Source organism: Harpia harpyja, unplaced genomic scaffold (genome assembly GCF_026419915.1).
Source record: "Harpia harpyja isolate bHarHar1 unplaced genomic scaffold, bHarHar1 primary haplotype scaffold_120, whole genome shotgun sequence".
NCBI lineage: Eukaryota > Metazoa > Chordata > Aves > Accipitriformes > Accipitridae > Harpia > Harpia harpyja.
The window spans coordinates 40448-60688 of record NW_026293192.1 but is presented as its reverse complement, the minus strand read 5'-3'; the positions used below and the strand labels follow the sequence as shown (position 1 = coordinate 60688).

The window sequence follows — 20241 nt, the reverse complement described above, 5'->3', positions numbered from 1 at the left end:
GAGAGAGGTAGTAGTTCCACCAACCCCACCCTTCTTCCACCTTCAGCTTTGGCAGCTGCGTGTGTCTGGCCTGCCCACTTGCCTTCACCACTCACCTTTGTAACTGAGGCCCCACACATATCTTGGCACTCCCACTGTAAGCTGGCACCCACCCCACACCTGGAGTCTACCTGGCCATGGAGGCAGGGAGAGGCCAGGTCCCCTCTGCCCGGCGCTGGGCACAGCTTTTCCCTGGGAATGTCCCCAAGGAGCTCTCTTCATGTGAGTGTCAGCCTGTGGCCTGGCAGGGGTGGAACTGGGACAAGGGCTGCTGGGGCAGGGCTGAAGTAGCTCAGCTGGGAGAGCGTTAGACTGAAGATCTAAAGGTCCCTGGTTCAACCCCGGGCTTCAGCAACGATTTCCTCCTGTAGATTTTTGCACAGACTGCATGCCTTCTTCCAGCCTGCCCTGGCCCTCCTCGCTCCTTCACCTCTTGCCAGAGCACTGCCCATGCACTGTAGCTGCAGATCTGCAGGTTAGAATGAGCCTTCCTCTTGCACTGCAAGCCCCCAGCCTTCCCCTGGACAGGACTCTCTATTCAGTGCTTCTTTGGGGTGATCTCCAGCCATCCCTCCTTCCCTGCTCCACAGCACATGGCATCTCTCCTTCGCGGGGTCTCTGCAAAGACCCTGTCTCTCTCCTCTTTGTCATTCTCGATGGTGCACAGACTGCTCCCCTTGTCATAGATGCATCACGGGAGAGGAGCTGGCAGGCATCAAGGGGATGGAGCTCAGTGGAAGAGCACCCGCTTCGTGTGAGGGAGGTCCTGGGTTCAATCCCTGGCATCTCCAGGGGTGGTGCTTTTGCCCAGACTGCCCAGCCTCAGGCAGGTGTGGGCTGGAGCTCGGGCACTGCTCCTCTCCAGGCCCTGTGGGCCTGCCCTGCCCACCCAGGGCTTGGCTGTGAGGTGGGGAGGGCTGTGGGAGGGCTGTGTGTGCTGCCTCTGCTGAGCCCCCTCTTGGAGGAGAAGCAGGCAGCTGTGCTGGACCTGAGCCCAGGTCACTGCCCTGCATCCACGACCCACTCCACCCACCACCCAGGGACAATGCTTGGCAGCAGACTGTGCCTGTGAGGAGACCTCAGGGAGGGGATAGACAGCAGCAGCACGCTAAAGAATCCTTTCTGCCTGCACTGAGACATGTGGTGTGAGTGTGCTGGTCCAGCCCAGTTGTCCTTTGCGACCAGAGCCACACTGCCTTGCTGGCTTTCCAGGGGTAAGGGTCTGAGATTGTAACGTCTCCAGTTGGAGATCCCACACCACAGGGGAAGCACTCTGTGCCAGCAGGTAAGGCTGTCTGGGCTGGACAAGCATGGGCAGGGCTGTTGGACTCTCAGCTGGAGTTTTCCTTCCACCATCGCCACTGGCTTGAGCAGAGCCTCAGCTCAGGGAACCTGGATCTGCTGAGGTCAGGCGCAGCCCTGCAGAGATGGGACTGCTGGGGCTGGTGCCCACCTCTTCTTCCTGGGGTGTTTGGTGACTCCATCCACCCTGTGCTGGTAGGATCAGGGAGTCACAGGTCTGTCCACAGCCATGCACAGGCAGTGAGGGCCAGGAGACGGTGCCTCGGCTGATCTCTGGCAATAACCCCCACAACCAAAATGGGGCATGAGACATGGACTTTCACTGCAGCATGCCCAGCACCCTGGTGAGCCAAAACTCAGAGAAATAAGGCTGCTCTCCTATGGGCTTTAAACAGCCAAGCTCTGCCCAGCATGGGGCCTGCAGTGCTGAGACTCGGGGGTCTCACTGTGACCCCCCTCAGGCAGGTCCTCGGGAGCTGCAGGAACAACCACAGATCTGGGCTACAGCGACAATCTTGCTTTGCTGCAGAGAATGGACCCAGCCTGCAGGGCCAGACTGTTCAGGTCCCCAAATGCCATGAAAGAGGCTCTTCCTGCTCAGGCCTGCTGCCCCCCTCAAGCACACACAGGCCTGTGGCTCATCTCCCTAAGGAGGAAGAGGAAAATGTCTGCCAGGTGCCAGAGTAAGGGAGAAATATTACACCTGTGGGAGGGCAGACCTGGCAGCAAGGTGGCACAGGACAGGCACTGGGTTCCTCTCCCCAGTCCCCACTTGGAGCACCTTGAGTCTGCACGTCAGTGTCCATACTGTCCCTAGCCCCCACCATCCTGTGTTCAGAAGATAACATTCCCCCCTTCTTTACTTCACTTTTGTACCTTCCTTCTCTGAGATGCAGGACTGGAGCTTGACCCCATGGGAGTTTTCCAGGGGATGGAGTCTGTGTTTGCAGTGCCCCTGTATGTCACCCATCACCGTGGGGGTCTCACCCTGGGAATGCTGCTCTCCCATGGGGTTTGCCAGCAGGTGAGCTCTGGGGTATGGGGCAGAGAGATATGTGTGCCTGGGCTTCTCCCAGATCCCCCCAGGATCACCCCAGGGGTGGAGGAGCTCCCAGCAGGGAATGGGGCAATGCTGAAGTGGGAAAGGATGTTGGCGACAGGCACCTCCTCCCTGCTTCTCCTCTAGGGCCAGATCCTGCTGCTTGCAGCAGTACTGAGCTCCAGCAACTCCCCACAGGGAACCCTACCACAGACAGCCAATGCACCTTCCAGCCCGCAGCAGAGAAGCCTTTTGGGGAAGTGTCGGAGGGGTGTGGAGACCCACCAGCAGGAGCAGGGAGGGCAGTTTGGGTGCCAGGTCCTGCCCAGGTGTCACTGGCTGCTACATAAGAAGTTTCTGTGCCCATGGGCGCTGGGCAGGTGAAAGCCACAGCCAAGGGAGAGGAACCCTGGCTCAGCTCCCAGCAGTGCCTCTTCTAGGGGAGGGACACAAAATCTCCTCTGCCATGGAAACGTGCCCACGTGAGCATCCTCCCAGATGAGCCCTTCTCCAGGCCAGGGACTGGACCACAGCTTTTGGCTGTAGCACACATCTCCTGGGGATCTTTTCTCCTCCCCCTGGCCCTCCAACAGTGCTGGGGGAAAGGTGCCCCCGTCCCCCCCTGCTCCCATCCCTCTTCTTCCTGCACACAAGTACCGTGCTGACACAAACCCAAACTGACATCCCTGGCGAGGCAGCAGGAGGGTGGGGGTGGGGGCTGGAGGAGAGCAGGAGGAGGGGGTCCCAGGGCTGCCGTGGGGCCTTACAACCTCTGCTGAGGAAGATGGCAGCTCAGTGCCTTGACAAGAGTGCTCAGGGTCTGCACGGGCCCAAGGCAGCAGGAGCAGCCCATGGAGACTGGGGTCCTGGCAGAGCATGAGGAGAGGGAATCCCAGCCCCGTGTGACCCAGAAAGCGGCTCTGCACCCTGTGCTGGGGCGGTGGGGAGCAGAGCTGCCTCCTAACCATGGTGGGAGGTAATCCATGGGCCATGTTCCCCCCTGGGGCTGGCTGGGGTGTTCAGGGCACTGCAGCCACCTCAGGGCTCACTTCTGTGGGGCCGCAGGACAGGGCTTACCCTGACACGGCAGCTCTGTCATGGCCTCTGCACTGTGGGACCAGCCTGGGGCAAAGAGCAGCTGGGAAACCCTAGGGCGAGGAAATGGGTGCTCCCACTGCAGTGCATCACGGGACCTATCAGAGAGCCATTTTGACTAGAAACTGCCTGTGGCCAGTAGGATGGAAATGTCTCTGTCAGCAGGATTATTCCCCAGCGACCATGGGCTCTCGCAGCCCCACAGCCTGACCCCAAGCCTGCTGTCCCTGCGACATGCCCATTCCCCACCTCCATAACTTTGTTCTCTGCTCCTCCTTCTCAGCCTCAGGAAGATGCCCTGACACCTGGGCAGGCAAGCACCAGCTCCGGGTCAAAGCTGAACACAGCTGTTGTATTATGAACAAAGATGATGCACAGCATAAAAATGGGAATAAAAATAGAGGAAACTCCAGGCGGTTTCTGCTGCCAATGGGACAAGGGACATGGTTCCCTGCTGCTCACGGCTCTCCCAGCTCCACAGACCTCTTCTCCCTCCTGGCTGCACCCAGCTGCACAGCAGGGTTGGGCTCTCATGGCCTGGGGCTCTGGGACTGTTGTGCACAGAGCTCCGGTGTCACAGCCGTTGTGTCCTCAGGGGGATGTGCCAGAGACACCTCTTCAGCATCATCATAGCCCATGCTCCCCAGGGACAGGGGCCACGTGTCTCCTTCAGCTCCAGGGACCCCAGCACTTCTCTGGGAGTGCAGGCTGGGCCCTGCAAGCAGCAAGGCAGGACAATGCAGTTCACCCCAGGGGGTCTATACATCATCTTCCTCCCTGCTCCTCACCACATTCAACTCCTTCTCCCACCCCTAGTCCCTCCAAGGAAAACTCGCGGGACAGGTTCCCCCTTCCCAGGAGGCTGGGGTCTCAGGACAGCAGAGAGTTGAATGGCACCAGGGATGGCACCCCAGGAACCAGCAGTGCTAAATTTGCCTCTCACCTCTGGGGGCATCCCTGGGCTCTGCACCCTCCTCTGGCTCCCTGGGCATTTCCCTGTCTCCCTGCCCAGAGGCAGCATCCTCCTCCGGATGAGAAACCTCCCTGGCATCATCATAGCCATCCGCTGGGTCACCTCCAGGTGGGACAAGAACATCTGAAAGGAGAGGGGAGCTGGTGACAGTGAGAAGATACGTCCTGCGCAGCAGAGGATGGGAAGATGTGCAGGGACACAGGTCTGGGACACTGGTGTTGGCAGCACCACAGGAGACCCCCATGTCCTCCCCATCTCCAGCAGTGACACTGAGTGACACTTCTGTCCATCACATGTCTTCAGGGAGATCAACTCCTTCTTGCCTCTGTTACCTGGTGCTGATCCCAGACCATCCTCCTCCTCGCTGACCCCAGGGTAGGGCTGCAGCTGGGTCAGGGACTCCTCTGAATAGGAGCCTGGAGAGATGCACGGTGGGTATTATGAAGTGAGCCCCACTGACCTGGCTCGTAGTCAGTGCTGCTGGGGAAGGGGGACCCACAGAGGTGGGGCTGCCTGGGGAGGAGGGCTGGGAAATCACCCTGCCTCCCTGGGGCAAACCCTGTCTCAAAGGTGCTCCCAGAGCTGCCCTAGGACAGCCCCTTCCTTCACTCCACGGGTGTCAGATGGGGTGCAGGGGCAGGAAGAGAGGGGATGTCCAGCGGGACAGGCAAAGCTGGTGGGGAGAAAGCTCCCCTCCCAGGCCCAGGACCTGGATGGTCTCCCCACAGACCACGTGGCCCCAGCGTCACAAGGACCACGGGCCGGGGGATTCAGGGAATCAGCCCTGGGTTGGGGCCAGGGGAAAGGGTCCTGCAGATGTACCTCCAGGGATGACCCTCACCCACCTGAGCGCCCAAACCTCGCCTGCTTCTCCCACACTGGGCTGTAACCAATCTCCTCGTACACAGCCTCAGGGAACATCTCCTGAGCACTCCTGGAGCCTGGGGACAGAGGCAGGGCTGGCACAGGGACAGGCAGAGGGGCAATGGCATCTCACTGCGCTCCCCCAAACCTGTTCCTTGGGCCAGCCCAGGACTGGTCTGACAGCACAGCCCCACTGCACTGTCCAGGCACATCTGCCACATCCCCAGTGAGGGCAACATCTCTGTGGAGATTATCTGGGGCAGCATCCCCCTCCCATCATCCCTTCGGAGACAGTGGTCATGTCCCTCTGGCCCCAGGGTCATGCACCCCTTGTCTGACCCTGGAGCAGCTCCCATGTTTCCTCCACCTGGAGCTTTCCCCTATGTGCCCCATGGGTATAGAGTAGGGCCCATGTCCTGCCAGGGGGTGGGCAGAGCTGGGCAGAGGGGACAGCCTGGGGTCCTGACACCGCGGGGATGGACCCTGCTGCCCTGCACTCCTCCCATCATCTCCCTTGTCCCAGAGCCCCCCCAGCACTACCCAGAGCACTGCCAGCCTTGGCCATCTCCTCTCTGCTCACATATCTCCCAGCCCCGCTCTGCCATTTCTGCCATTTCTCTCCTCGCCCCATCGCTACCTCCCCCCACCTCTGGGCTCTCTCCACCCCTTGCTGCTGGTGCCCCACGGCCAGGCAGTCAATGGGGTGGTGCATGGGACAGGTGGCAGCACACGGTCTCATCCCCCCAGCTCTGCCTGTGCCCTTCACTGACACCCCGCAGCCCTTCCAGGAGGTATCTCCCCCTGGGACCGCTGTGGAAAGACCAACCTCTGCGCCCAGCCCTGGTGCTTAGTGCTTGCCCAGCCAGGAGGGCCAGGAGCAGGCAGAGAAGGGCCCCCAGGATGATGCAGATGATGACAGGCACTGAGACTCTCCTGCTGCCAGTCAGACGGCCCCGGGGGGAATCTGTGTGGGCAAGAATATGGAAAGGCCAGCACCAGGCCTGGGTGAGGTGGAAAAAACACCATTCCTGACGCCCATCACGCAAGGCAGCAGGGGGTGGAGGGCCCCAGGGATGAGCGATGGAGAAGCTTCTACCCTGATGAGTAAATTACAACCTTCCCTAGCCCCCTCACCACCAGACCAGTGCCTTCTCCTGGGAGTTTCACACCTCAGCAAGGAGCCCCTTCCACCCAGCTGTGGGTCACAGTCTGGCCCTGGGGATACCCAGCCGCAGGGGGACATCAAGTTACCTGCTTGGGGTGGGGATGCTGCTGTCCTGGGTGTAGCTGAAGAGGAGGAAAAGGAGAGCCAGGCTGAGAAGGTGGGTGTGCGAGTACCGGGGAGCCTCCTCCCCAACACACTGTGTGTGTGTCTGTGGATGTCCCTGACATATCCCACCCAAATTGCCCCTCCTGTAGTGCTAGAAAGAGAGGCCAGTAAAGGGCTCAGTGACTCTGCTCCGGGTGGCAGGCAGGAGGGCACAGGCAGCCCAGGGGATAACCCTGGGGCTGCAGGGTCCCACGGACAATGGCCAGAACACATCCAGTTCCACCGAGGCTGCTCCCACTTGGCACCAGGCTCCTGCACTCTGCAGGAACATTCTTGCTCTTGGGAGGTCAGAGGCCGTGCCAGGACCAAGGGGGCAAAAGGTCTTCCCCAGCACCCTGCCAATACCTGAGCAAGGGGTCCCAGCCCTGCCACTCACCTGAGCAGTTCACCGCAGCATCTTCCTTATGCCGGCAAGCACCACCATCCCCAGGCCGGGCCCAGCAGTCCTGCAGAGACAGCTCTGTCCCCCGGCACTCCACCTGCTCCAGCCAGATGGGGCCCGTCCCCATCCCAAATGCAGCCTCATGCAGGGCAGACACCGCGGGGCCGCAGCCCAGCTGCCTGCACGCCACCTCAGCATCCCGCATGTCCCAGGAGTCGTCGCACACCGTCCCCCAAGAGCCACGGTGCCAGACCTCCACTCTGCCCGAGCACCCGTCCTCACCTCCCACGGCACGAATCTTCTCCCTGTCTGGAGAAGGCAAAGACCTCCCATGGCACTGAGACAGCAGGCAGAGCCCTGCCAGACAAGGAGCATCCACAGAGGACCAGCTCCCTACCTGTGCACCTCGTGGAGTTGGGGCATGGGGCCAGCGGGATCGAGGGCATTTCTGGGCGTCTCCCTGAAGAAGGAAACACTGTGGTGAAAGGGCTGGTTCAGGAGATGGTGCAGAAGAGAGCAGGACTGATCTCTGCTTGTGCCTCCCTCTGCCATCTCGATCACGGCAGCAATTGAACCCTGCTCATTGAGGGGACATGCACAGGACTGTGGGGGGACCCCAACTGCTCAGCCCCAAAAGGTCCCTGTTTAACAGAGCAGCAGGAGCGTGTGTGTGGAGGGGAGGCTCTTCTGAACCCTGTCTGGTCTCTTCTGAGACCTCACCTGCAGATGCCTCTGCCTCCCCCAGGCGCTGCTGGCAACCTGGGTGGCAACTGCTGCTGGACGTGTGTGGCTGTGATGGCTTTTCTGCCACCAGCAGCAGAAAGGACTGACATGGAAAGGAAAAGCCCCTCCAAGCTCTTTCTCTGCATTTGCCTGTGCTCAACAGGGAACAGGAGCTGGAGTGACACTGGGGTGCCCAGGTGGCTCAGAGTTACCATTGCAGGTGATGTGGATCTCCTCTCGTGGGTCTTCACATGACTGTGGGTTCCAGGGAGCAGAGGGACACTGCCAGAAGGAGCTGGTTTTCTCCCCACACTGCATGTTATCCAGCCATGTAAGACCAGACACATTGCCATAAGGCAGGCTTCTTTCCAGGGATCCTCCATCCCCGCAGCCCAGCTCCTTGCATGCCAGCGACACTGTGTCGAGAGTCATCAAGTTGGAGCAAATGCTGCCCCACGTCCCGTTGTAGAAAACCTGCAGGCGCCCGGAGCAGCCATCACTGTTCTCCAGCCTCAGGGCCACGAACTCTGGGAGGAAAGGCACCAAGAGGGAACAGGCTGGTCTGGGGCTGTGGGAGCCAGGACACCTCTGCACCCCCCAGGCCCACAGCTGGGTAGGGCCATGGCCAGTACGTCCCCCTTGCACCCAAGGGAAGAGAGAAGCCCCTGATGGACAGACACCCTGCCCTTCCTGCTAACCCTCGGGGATGGCTGAGCTCCCCAGGGACCCTCAGTGGGACCGAGGGTACCCGTGCATGGGTGACCACAGGACATGCTCTGGCAGGAGCTCAGAGGCAGCCATGAACAGCCTTGGCCATGCCCGTCTCTCCTTGTGTCCTGGCCTCCGCGAGAGCCAGGCTCCCACCACAGACCTGAGCAGATGACTCCCGCATCCTCTTTGTGCCCGCAGTCGTGCTGCCCCCAGGGCCTGGCAGGGCAGTCCCAGAGAGCAGCTTTGGCCCCAGAGCAGTTCACGCCATCCAGCCAGATCTGCCCGGAGCCTTCCCCGAACTGAGCGGAGCCGGCTGCCTCCACTGCCCCTCCGCAGCCCAGCTGGTGGCAAACGACGGCGGCATCAGACAGGTCCCAGCCGTCGTCACAGACAGTCCCCCAGATGCCCTGGTAGTAGATCTCCACTCTCCCAGCACAGTGCCCGGACCCGTTCACCAGCCGGACCCTCCGGCTCCCTGTAGTGGGCAGAAACCCCAGTTGCTGTCAGGGGCCGGCTGCCCACCCACCCCATCACCTGGGGGGCCCGTGCAGCGCCGCTCACCCCAGCAGATGACTCCCACGTCCTCCGCAACCCCTGCTGCCGGTGCACTCTCAGGCAGGGAGGTGTTGCAGAGGGCCAGGCTGGCCTCGTGCCCTGCGCACCGGACGCCTCGCAGCCCCACAGGGCCGGTCCCTCGCTCAGGCTTTGGGGGGTTGTAGGCTGTCCCTGCCTCTCCGCACCGCAGCTGCCGGCACACCACGCTGGCCTCCTGCCTGTCCCACTGGTCATCCAGGACTCTGCCCCATGTCCCGTTCTGGAAGATCTCCACTCGTCCATCGCACCGGCTCCCTCCACCCACCAGCCGCAGGGATGCAAAGCCGGCTGAGCCTGGGGAGAGCAGAGATGCCACAGCCATTGGTGGCACCGGGGAGCATGGCATCCTTCAGGGAGCGGGGCGAGGGGGGATTTTCCCACCAAACACAACAAGATTGAGCCTTTTGCTGATGAGAAGCGAGGGCAAAACCTGGGTCCCCTCTGCAGCTCACAGCCAGGTCTGCTGCTGCTGGGGGCACCCAGGCACCTGCTGCCTGGCTGGTGGGATGAGGCTCTGCAGAGCTCTCTCTGGGGATGGGATGCAGTTGTCTGCAGCCAGAGGGATGGAGCACAGCCCTGCAGCCCTGCTCTGGCCTTGTCCCACAGTAGGAGAATGGAGGAGCCCAGGCCTGCTGGTGGTGCTGGGGCCTAAGCCACTGCCCTGGGGGCAGATGCCTGCCTCCGTTCAGCCCTCAGCTCTCCCAAAGTAGAGCGGTCACTCTGAGCAGGCAAAGCCCTCCAGGTGGCTCCTGGGGAAGCCAGGGTTTCTCCAGGGAGAAATTCAGCCTTGCACTGCTGTGGGACCCCTGCTTTGGGTGGCCACGTCACACACAAAGGGCAAATGGTGTTATGCAGCATGTTTCCAGCACTCACCTGCGCAAACGACAGCAGCGTTGTTCCCGTGGGAGCATGGTGAGGCCCCCAGGGTGATCACTGGGCACTGTCCCAGATGGGCTTCTGTCCCATCACAGTGGAATGAGTCTCTCCAGACAGGGCCAGTCCCTCTCCCAAAATGCTCTCCTCCAGGAACGGACTCAGCAAACCCGCAGTTGAGTTGACGACAGAGAACGTGGGCATCCGAGAGATCCCAGTGGGAGGCACAGAGGGTCCCCCAGGTCCCCAGCACCTGGACCTCTACCCTCCCTGCACACGCTGTGCTGCTGTTCACCAGCCTGAACCCTGTGTATTCTGGGGACAGAGGAGGAGGAGAGAGGGTGGATTGGTGCTCCTGTACCCTCAGTAGCTGGCGGAGAAGCTAGATGGACAGCATGACTTTCTTCTTCTGCACTATTTTCATGCTGCAGACAATCCCATCATCCCTCCTGCCCTCACACCTGGCCCAGCACGGTCCTTGATCTGTTCCCCAACCCCTGGCACAGCCCTGGTGTTCAACACCCCTCCCTGAGTCCTTACGTGTGCAGGTGACAACAGCGCTGTTCGCTTGGGTGCAGGGCTGGTCCCTGGAGGACCCTCTGCGGCAGGAGAAGAGGCGGGATTCATTCCCCACACACTGCAGCTCTCCATCCCAGATGGGACTGACCCCTTCTCCAAAGTGAGCTGGCCCAGCAACAGGCAGGGCCACGCCGCAATGCAACTCCCTGCAGACCACATCAGCAGCTTTGGGACTAAAATGTGAATCACAGACACTTTTCCACTGGTCCCCATCATGGATCTCCACACGTCCTGAGCAGTGGCTCTTCCCTTCCACCAGCCGGACAAATCCTGGAAAAAACCAAAACAACTGGGAGTTCCCAGAGACCTCTGGCAGTTAAATTCCCACATCCTGCATCATCTCCAAGCAAGCCGTGACCAAACTGTCCATTGCACATTTCAGAGGAAGTTGTTAGGGGAGTGTTGGTGACACAGGCACATCCAGACCCCCATGCACCCCATCTCTACAGCATCAGCCACTCGAGGGTATGTGTCTGTCGCAGACTCACAGCCACAGGTACTCCTCAGACAAACTGCTCCCGCTCAAGGTCCCCTGCGTGGCCTGGCGTGGTCGCCCCAGGACCACTGTAGTGTGAGCAGTTTGGATCCAGGAGAACTGACCCAGATGATAATGACTGCTGCAGCCTGCTCAGCCTCTGCAGAGCTTGGGACCAGGCAGGACCATCACCCTGATGCAACCGGAAGCACCCCCTGATCCCAGGGGTGTTCCTGGGGTGTTGGAAGGTTCATTTTAGGCAGAAGATGTCACAGAGCACAGAAATGCTGCAGCTGCCATCATGCCTGGTGCCTGTCCAGATCCCTCTGATGTCTGCTCGGGGGGAGGGTGTCCTCAGTCAGGGACACAGTGCTCTGCCTGGAGGTGTCCACAACCCAGATGGATGGCCGGACAGAGGGGCAGGAGACTCTCACTGGGTCCATGCCAGCTCTCAGAGACCAGCAGGCACAGATGAGGATCAGTAACTGCTGCCAAAGCCCCCATGACATGAGGCAGCACGGGGAACCATGGGCAGGCAGGAGGGCTTGGGCAGTTCATCAGTGCTGCCTGCACAGGGTCATGTCCCCACAGGACTACTCATAGCCCCAGGGATATCTCAGTACCAGCCTGTGCATGCAGTGGGTAGGCTCCCTCTGGGCCTTCCCCAAGGACTGGGGACATCAGCAATGACAGTCCCAGCCTGGCAGTTAGACCAGCATCACTGGGCCCTACTCTGGTGTCCACTTGCTGCTCCCTGAGGGCACAGCCACGGTCCCTTCGCCCATCCCAGACCCAAAGGTGAGGAACAGGCTGTCCACTTACCTGAACACGTCACTCCAGCATCGAGAGTGTGTTCACAGTTATTTTCACCCCATCCTTTGTGTTTGCAGTCAGACAGGGCAGACTCAGTGCCATTACAGCCAACATCATCCATCCAAATGGGGCCAGATCCTGGCCCCAAAGTGTCCATACTGAGGAGCTCCAACAGCAGACCCACAGCCCAGCTGCTTACAAACCACTGCTGCATCGGTCATGCTCCATTCGTCACCACACACCGTCCCCCACTGTCCCTGTTGTTTCACCTCCACTCTCCCAGCACAGCGCCTGCCGCCATTCACCAGCCTCACCTCCACAGCACCTTCAAACACTGACACAGGACCAGTTAGAACAGCGCCAAGCCCCAGCAGTGTGCATCAGAGGTGCCAGGGTGGGAGCCCACTCGCCTCCAAGTCTGTCCCCAGGGCAGTGCAGGGGTCCCTTCTATCCTCACGGGTGCTGCAAGGCTGGGGGCTGCAGTTCTGGCCCTGCTGGGTCATTTGTGGCCCCACAGCCTTTGGCACCTCCTTCTACCCCAACAGCCAGCTGCCACCTGCCCCTGGCCCATGACCACCTAGGGCACCTGCTCCTCCCCTGCCAGCACCCTGAGAAGAGACCTGCCCCACCAAGGCTCCCCCAAGCACACACTGCTGCTTCTCCACAAAGCCCCCAGCTCCCTTGGACCACAACCTGCCCTGCCCTCCACCCAGCTTATCCTCTGCCTTCGGGCCTTTCTGTGTCCCCTGTGGAACAACACGATGATCCCACTGAGCCCTCCCAACCCATGACCCCTCCTTGTCCTTGGGCAGTAGCCCAGCCCTGCCCTGTATAGGATCCCCCAGGAAGGTCACCTCTCTGCCAGCCTGTGGGAACAGACAGCCCACTTCTCTTGTCTCAACAGGCACAACCTGTCCCCGCTCAGGCTGGAGCTCACCCCAGCGTTCAGCACCCCTCCCTGAGTCCTTACGTGTGCAGGTGACAACAGCGCTGTTCGCGTGGGTGCAGGGCTGGTCCCTGGAGGACCCTCTGCGGCAGGAGAAGAGGCGGGATTCATTCCCCACACACTGCAGCTCTCCATCCCAGATGGGACTGACCCCTTCTCCAAAGTGAGCTGGCCCAGCGACAGGCAGGGCCACGCCGCACTGCAACTCCCTGCAGAGCACGGCAGCAGCTTTGGGACCAAAGTGTGAATCACAGACAGTTTTCCACTGGTTGTCATCATGGATCTCCACACGTCCTGAGCAGCGGCTCTTCCCTTCCACCAGCCGGACAAATTCTGGAAAAAAAACAAAACAACTGGGAGTTCCCAGAGACCTCTGGCAGTCAAATTCCCATGTCCCACATCACCGCCAAGCAAGCTGTGACCAAACTGCCCATTGCACATTCCAGAGGAAGTTGTTGGGGGAGTGTTGGTGACACAGGCACATCCAGACCCCCACGCACCCCATCTCTACACCATCACAGCACTCGAGGGTATGTGTCTGTCACAGCACCAGGCACCACTCAGACAAACTGCTGCTGCACAGGGTGCCCTGCACTGCCTGGCATGGTCCCCCGAGCACTGCAGTAGTGTGCATAGTTTGGTTCCAGCACTGGCCCAGATGATAATGACTGCTGCAGCCTGCTCAGTCTCTGCAGAGCTTGGGACCAGGCAGGACCATCACCTTGATGCAGCCAGAAATGCACCTTGCTCCCAGGGGTGTTCCTGGGGTGTTGGAGGTTCATTTTAGGCAGAAGATGTCACAGAGCACAGAAATGGTGCAGCTGCCATCATGCCTGGTGCCTGTCCAGATCCCTCTGATGTCTGCTCGGGGGGAGGGTGTCCTCAGTCAGGGACACAGTGCTCTGCCTGGAGGTGTCCACAACCCAGATGGATGGCCGAACAGAGGGGCAGGAGACTCCCACTGGGCCCATGCCAGCTCTCAGAGACCAGCAGGCACAGATGAGGATCAGTAACTGCTGCCAAAGCCCCCGTGTCATGGGGCAGTGTGGGGAACCATGGGCAGGCAGGAGGGCTTGGGCAGTGGGTCAGCGCTGCCTGTGTGGGGCTGTGTCCCCACAGGAATATTCACAGCCCCAGGGATGTCTCAGTACCAGCCTGTGCATGCAGTGGTGCAGGAGGAAGCAGCCAGAGTCAAGCAGCTGCCTAGCTCCTAACCCTCAAAAATGCTGGTCCACACAGCCGAGCCCTGGGCACAGGCAGCAAAGGGCTTTGTGGCCACCCTGCTCCATTCCCCAGGGCCCAGCACTCATCCTCTCTGAAAAGGCCATTTGATTCAGTTGAGGTAATCACTCCTGTGAAGGGGAATGACCCAGGAGGATCAGCCATCTCATGCCATTCCTCCAAAGCGTGGCGTGCCGAGCAAGTGCCCCCGGGTGTTTCCAGCACAGGCACCCTCAGCATTGTTGGCTGCAAACTGGCAGAATGGGTGGAGATCGATGAAGCCCAGTGGACACCCCAGGGAAGGGATGGAGGACTCATCTGCAGCCCAAGGCACTGACTGAGGGTGACTGAGACACTCTGGCAAGGTTGGATCACCCTGGGGTAGGATCCCTCTTGGCCTTCCCCAAGGACAGGGGACATCAGCAATGACAGTCCCAGCCTGGCAGTTAGACCAGCATCACTGGGCCCTACTCCAGTGTCCACTTGTTGCTCCCTGAGGGCACAGCCATGGTCCCTTCGCCCATCCCAGACCCAAAGGTGAAGAATGGGCTGTCCACTTACCTGAACACGTCACTCCAGCATCGTAAGTGTGATCACAGTCATTTTCACCCCATCGTCTATGTTTGCAGTCAGACAGGGCAGACTCAGTGCCATTACAGCCAACATCATCCATCCAAATGGGGCCAGATCCTGCCCCAAAGTGTCCATACTGAGGAGCTCCAACAGCAGACCCACAGCCCAGCTGCTTACAAACCACTGCCGCATCGTTCATGCTCCAGTAGTCACCACACACCGTCCCCCACTGGCTATTGTGTTTCACCTCCACTCTTCCAGCACAGCGCCTGCTGCCATTCACCAGCCTCACCTCCGCAGCCCCTTCAAACACCAACATGGGATGGGTCAGGAGAGTGCCAAACCCCAGCACTGCAGGTCTGGGGGAACCCCCTACCTGGGCTGGTTCAAAGGTACTGGGGCAGGAGCCCTCTCCCCTCCAGGCTGTCCCCAGTGCAGTGCAGGGGTCCCTTCTATCCCCACAGGCTGTGCAAGGCTGTGGGTGCCCAGTTCCAGCCCAGCTGGGTCACTCCCCATCCCACTGCACAAGGCAGCTCCTCCCACACCGACAGCCACCTGCCCCCCTATCCACACCCACCCACACACTGCCCAACACTGCACTGAGAACCCGCTACTCCCTAGCCCAGCACCCCCTCAACAGCTCTATGTACGCAGGCCTGCAGCTTCCAGCACCAGCCTGCACCTGCCCCAGCACCATCCAAACCCACCCCCACCCCCAGGGCTTTCTGGGTTCCCAGGGAGCACTGAGATGATTCTGAGGATCCCCCAACCCATGTCCCCTCCTCGCCCCTGGGGTCAGCCCAGTCCCTACACTGGGCCAAGCTCCCCAGGAAGGATGTCTCTCTACTGTAGATGCCCTGGTTCCCTTCTCTCTGTGGGATCCAAACTGCTCTCATGGAGTCAGGGGGCCCCTGGACCAAGGGGGCAGTGAACAGCACACAGTCCCTCCGAGGTACCCTAGAGCTCAGCAGTGCCCTGGGCATCTCTGGGTGCTGCCATCACCAGCTAGGCCACCACCAGCTCCAGAGGTACAGTGCTGGGGAAGAGGGCATCCCAAAGGGGTACCCCAGGACAGGGTGTCTATGAATCCAGCCAGGCACAGGCTGCCCTGAACACTGGAGCCCTGGAAAAGGAGATATTCTCGTCCACCCAGATGGGCACAGGGTCCATGGACCTGAGCACCTTCTGCCCCTCATCTCAGGAGCACCTGCAAAGAAACCCCATTCCCAGACAAATCCCAATGACCACACTGGTACCTGCAGGCCCTGGGCTGTGGGACAAAGGAGTCGGCACTTACCCCTGCACAGCTGTACCCAGAGGAGCAGCCACAGCACCTGAGGGGACAGGAGTCCCTCGGTGCCCATCCTGAGCCTCCTGCCCTGCCAGCACATCCCTGCTGCGCCACACTCCCTGCCACAGCTGCTGGGTACTCATGGGGACAGTGACGACGGGAGGGCAATATATCTCCGCAGATGCCAGCCCAGCTACAGGAGGAGCCAATCGAAGCAGCAGCACCTTTTTAGACATTATCGGGAGCGATCTCCCCTCCGACACAGCCCAGCCCTCCAATGAACTTCTCCAGCGCCATTCATGACCATATATGAGAGATGGCTCCGCTACAGGTGTCACGTCACTGGGGTGGGGGGCCGTCACAAGACAGGGCCAGTTGTGGGGGGGGAACAGGTTTTTCACCCCCTGAACCATGCCATGTGGACTAGGAGCACTGAGCATCACCTATACCGGGCATATCCGAGAGCCCCAGGTGAGAGTGTCCAGCCACCCCTGTGCCATGGGAATCACAGGGCTGAGACTGCACCGGGGGCTGTGTCAGGAAGGGAAGGAAACAGCCCCTGCCCCTGCTTCAGACCCCGCTCTGCTGGGAGCAGCAGCTGGGAAAGGGCCTTAGCCCAGGCCAGAGCCCCATCCCAGCAGCGCTGGCTCGCCCCTCCCTCCCTGGAGAGCCCCACGGAAGGTCTCTTCCAAGGAGCTGGAGCTGGGACATGTCTCTGTCCCGACAGCAGACATACAGCCCAGAGGCTCAGACACATCCCTGACTCTTGGCATGTCACTGAGGGGCCGTTATTCCCCGCGGCTGGCTCGGGACCTGCAGCCTGCAGGTGCACAAACCACAGCCCACGTGACCTCGCAGCGCTCCCCGCGCTCCGGAGGAAGTCTGTGGTTTCCTCCTGGCGCCGTGCCCAGGCACATCCCTGCGGTGCCCCCGAGCCACCCCTACCCCGACTGCTCCAGCCAGGGCTGCAGGGGCTGCTCCTTCGGCCTCGCAGACACGGGGCCGGGCGGATCCCATCCCCTCTGATGCCCTTGTGACAGCACACGGCCGATCTGCACCGAGTCCCGCAGCCATGGGGTGCCATCGGTGACGTGAACACTGCCATCCTCCCACGGCCACTGCTGTGTGCTCATGATTTATAGTGACAGTGACCTCACACCCCTCCTACTGCCACCACTGCGTGTGCCTGAGTTGCAGTGCCACACGTGTGTGCGCGGTGTATGGACTTCTGCTAACGATGGTTCTGCCAAAAAGCCGTGTTTGGTCGTGGTCTGAATATTATTTTGGTGACACCAGAAGCACCTACCCAAGCTGTGTGCCAGCTCCTGGCCTATCAGCTCTCCAGGCACCAGAGACATCACAAGTTCATCATACACAGCCATGTGCATACTCCTAGCCTATCTGCTACTCAGCCACAGGTGACGTCATGGTATTTGCATCTGACATGGGCCTGCTCCTGGCCTATTGGCTATTCAGACACCAATGACCTCAAAACCACTGACACAAACTAGGGGCCTGCTCCTGCCCTATCAGCTACTCAGGCACCAGTGACCTCACACGTATGTGTACACCCATTTGCCAGGTACTTGCTGTTGCAGTAGTCTGCCTCCGGTGACCTTACAAGAACCTATAAGGGCCATGCACCTGGTCCTGGCCTATCAGCTCTTCAGCCCAGAGTGACAACACAAGTACATACCCAAGCCACGTGTCTCCCTCTTGCCTATCAGCTACTCAGGCACCAGTGAGCTGGCCACCACATAGCCACCTACTTGCTATCTGCTTGCCTGTGAGATGCAAAGGCACAAGTGACCTCACAAGCTCTGACACAAGCCACGCCCCTACTCTTGGCCTATCAGCTACTCAGGTATCAGTAATCTCACAACCACTTACACAAGCCATGTGCCAGCTCCCAGCCTATGATCTACTCAGGCACCAGAGACCTCACAAGCACATACCAGCCTATTTTGTATGTGCTTGTCTGGTGGGGTGACCCCATGTGGCAGCCCCCACCCAGTCACTTGCTCACTCCCACCAGGGGGTTGGGGGAAGAAAGTGGAAGGACAAAAGTGAGAAAAAAATCTCATGGGTTGAGATGAAGACAGTTTAGTAAGTGGATTACTTCTTCTACTTTGAAGAACGCCCAGCACTCCCCTAGTTCTATTGCTGACCATGACGTCATATGGTGTGGCATATCCCTTTGGTCCGTTGGGGTCAGCTGTCCTGACTTTGTCCCCTCCCAGCTTCTTGCAACCCCCAGCCTCCTTACTGTCGGGGCAGAGTGAGAAACACAGAAGGCCTTGATGCTGTGCAAGCACTGCTCAGCAGTAGCTACAATGTCAGTGTGATATCAGTCGACACTCTTTTGACCACCAAGGCAAAACTCGGCACCATAGGGGCTGCTAACAAGAAAACTAACGCCATCCCAGCCAAACCCAGTACAATCTTCTCACCTTATTCCCTCCGGTTTACATCCTGCTCAGGTCCTACAGGATTCAAGACTTTTACATCCACCGTCACCACCCCCTTCCCCAGCCTTTGACATGACGTACACACAGCAGACTGGATTTGGCCGTGTGGCTCAGGTGGACCTGCACAAGTGCCAGCACACTCCTGACCTTTCCCCTCTCTCACTCAGCCAGAGCTGTTTGAAACATTCAATCAGGTTGTCAACCCAAGGACAAGGAAATGTGTATAGCACCAGTCTGCACCCCACAGTGGTCTTACAGGTAGCTGTGAGATCCCCCACAACCCCATGGGGAAAGGGAGTTCCCCACTACCACCCTCCCTCTCTGCTTGGAACCTCGAAAGCCACTTTGCAGTTCCTGGGCTCACTGGCTAGTTCCTCTCATCCACATGGTCTTTTTGGAGATCCTCTCTGGGTCTTTTCCATATTGTCCCCATGCACGTATTCTTCTGAAGTTGGCATTTTGTCCTGCTTTTCCATGTTTGCAGATGGCGTTGCCTGTGTCTTGCATCACCGAGGAAAGCTCAGAGTCTTCCCTAGTAACCATGCCTGGCCATCCTGCTGGGCTGGGCTGGGATGTGGGGGCCTCACAGGCTGGTTCACAGGATACCAGTGTAACCGTCAGCAGCATTCAGTCAGCGGCGAGGTCACCAGAGGCAATGGTAAGTCTGCGGCTAAGCACTAGATTGAGGCAGACTGGGAGGTTCACGAGGCCCAGGACCCCCAGGGAAGAGCAGAGGGACCCATCCAGAGCCGGCAGCTCTCGTGAGAGAGGCTGACACGGCGGGGGTGTTGCCAGGGGGAACTGCGGGAGATTTGAACGGCCCTGAGGAGCGCCAGTGACCAGGAGCGTGGAGAACCGGGCGGGCAAACAGGGCGTGGCACGGCAGAAAGGGCGTGGCGCTGCAGTTTGTGCGTCTGTTCGCGTAGGCAGGGCGCAGCCCCCCCCTCTTCCCAGCTCGAGAAGGCTACTCAAGCGGTGGGCATTGGCCCAGAGGGAGACCCAGGGATGGTTGCCACTCAGGTGAAAGCCATTGCTAGGAAAAATGTGGCGACGCAGGCAGAGCTCCCATGCAAACGTGCAGCTGTCCAGGTCTCTGGCTGCAGGGAGTGCCTGAGTCTGTCCCTGATGATGGAGGGCAGCGGGGGCACCTCTCGTGTGAGGTGTGACCAGGTGAATGATCTGCTCAGCCTGGTGGCAGAGCTGAAGGAGGAAGTGGAAAGGTTGAGGAGTATCAGGGAGTGTGAGAGGGAGATAGATTGGTGGGCCCACACCCTAACATCCCTGAGGCAGGGGCAGCAGATGGAGGCTCCGCAAGAAGCGGAGGTTCCCCTGCCCCCTTGCCACCAGGCAGGAGGGCACCTAAGAGTTGGAGGGGAATGGATACAGGTCCCTGCTCGGGGAGGCAGGCGAGTCCCCTCCCGGTCTCCCTCACCTTCCCAGTTGCCCCTACTCAACAGGTATGGGGCTCTGGAACTTGAGGACCAGGTCAATGAAGATCAGGGTGTAGATGAAGAGTGGTGCCTAGGTTCAGTCGGGCAGCCCCACACATTCTCACATCCTCTGAAAAAAGAAAAAGGAGGGTAATTGCCGTAGGTGACTCCCTTCTGAGGGGGACAGAGGGCCCATTATGCAGACTTGACCCAACCCACAGGGAAGTCTGCTGCCTCCCTGGGGCCTGGGTAAAAGACATTACCAGGGAACTCCCTGGTCTGGTTCGGACCTCTGATTATTACCCATTGCTGGTTGTGCAGGTTGGCAGTGATGAGATTGCAGAGAGAAATCCAAAGGCAATCAAAAGGGACTTGAGGGCACTGGGGCGATTAGTGCAAGGATCGGGAGCACGGGTAGTGTTTTCCTCAATCCCTTCGGGGGCAGGGAAATACACTGAAAGGAACAGAAAAACACACCTGGTTAATACGTGGCTCAGAGGCTGGTGCCATGGGTGGAATT

General features: G+C 59.7%; 1 protein-coding gene and 1 non-coding gene across 2 annotated transcripts; one reads left to right on the top strand and one right to left on the bottom strand.

Annotated features, from left to right (window-relative positions):
• The first annotated feature begins 320 nt into the window (after positions 1 to 320).
• TRNAF-GAA (transfer RNA phenylalanine (anticodon GAA)) lies at positions 321 to 393 on the top strand. The gene has a single exon. It is a non-coding gene; the product is annotated as a tRNA-Phe (tRNA).
• Positions 394 to 1728: 1335 nt separating this feature from the next.
• Positions 1729 to 10232, bottom strand: LOC128138234 (antigen WC1.1-like; the record flags this gene model as incomplete). Its single annotated transcript, XM_052779542.1, has 9 exons — positions 1729 to 1817; positions 5294 to 5389; positions 6139 to 6276; positions 6564 to 6589; positions 7015 to 7333; positions 7960 to 8274; positions 8619 to 8933; positions 9020 to 9346; positions 9926 to 10232. Coding segments are annotated over 9 exons (1932 nt in total), but the record flags the coding sequence as incomplete, so codon positions are not given.
• Positions 10233 to 20241: the final 10009 nt, after the last annotated feature.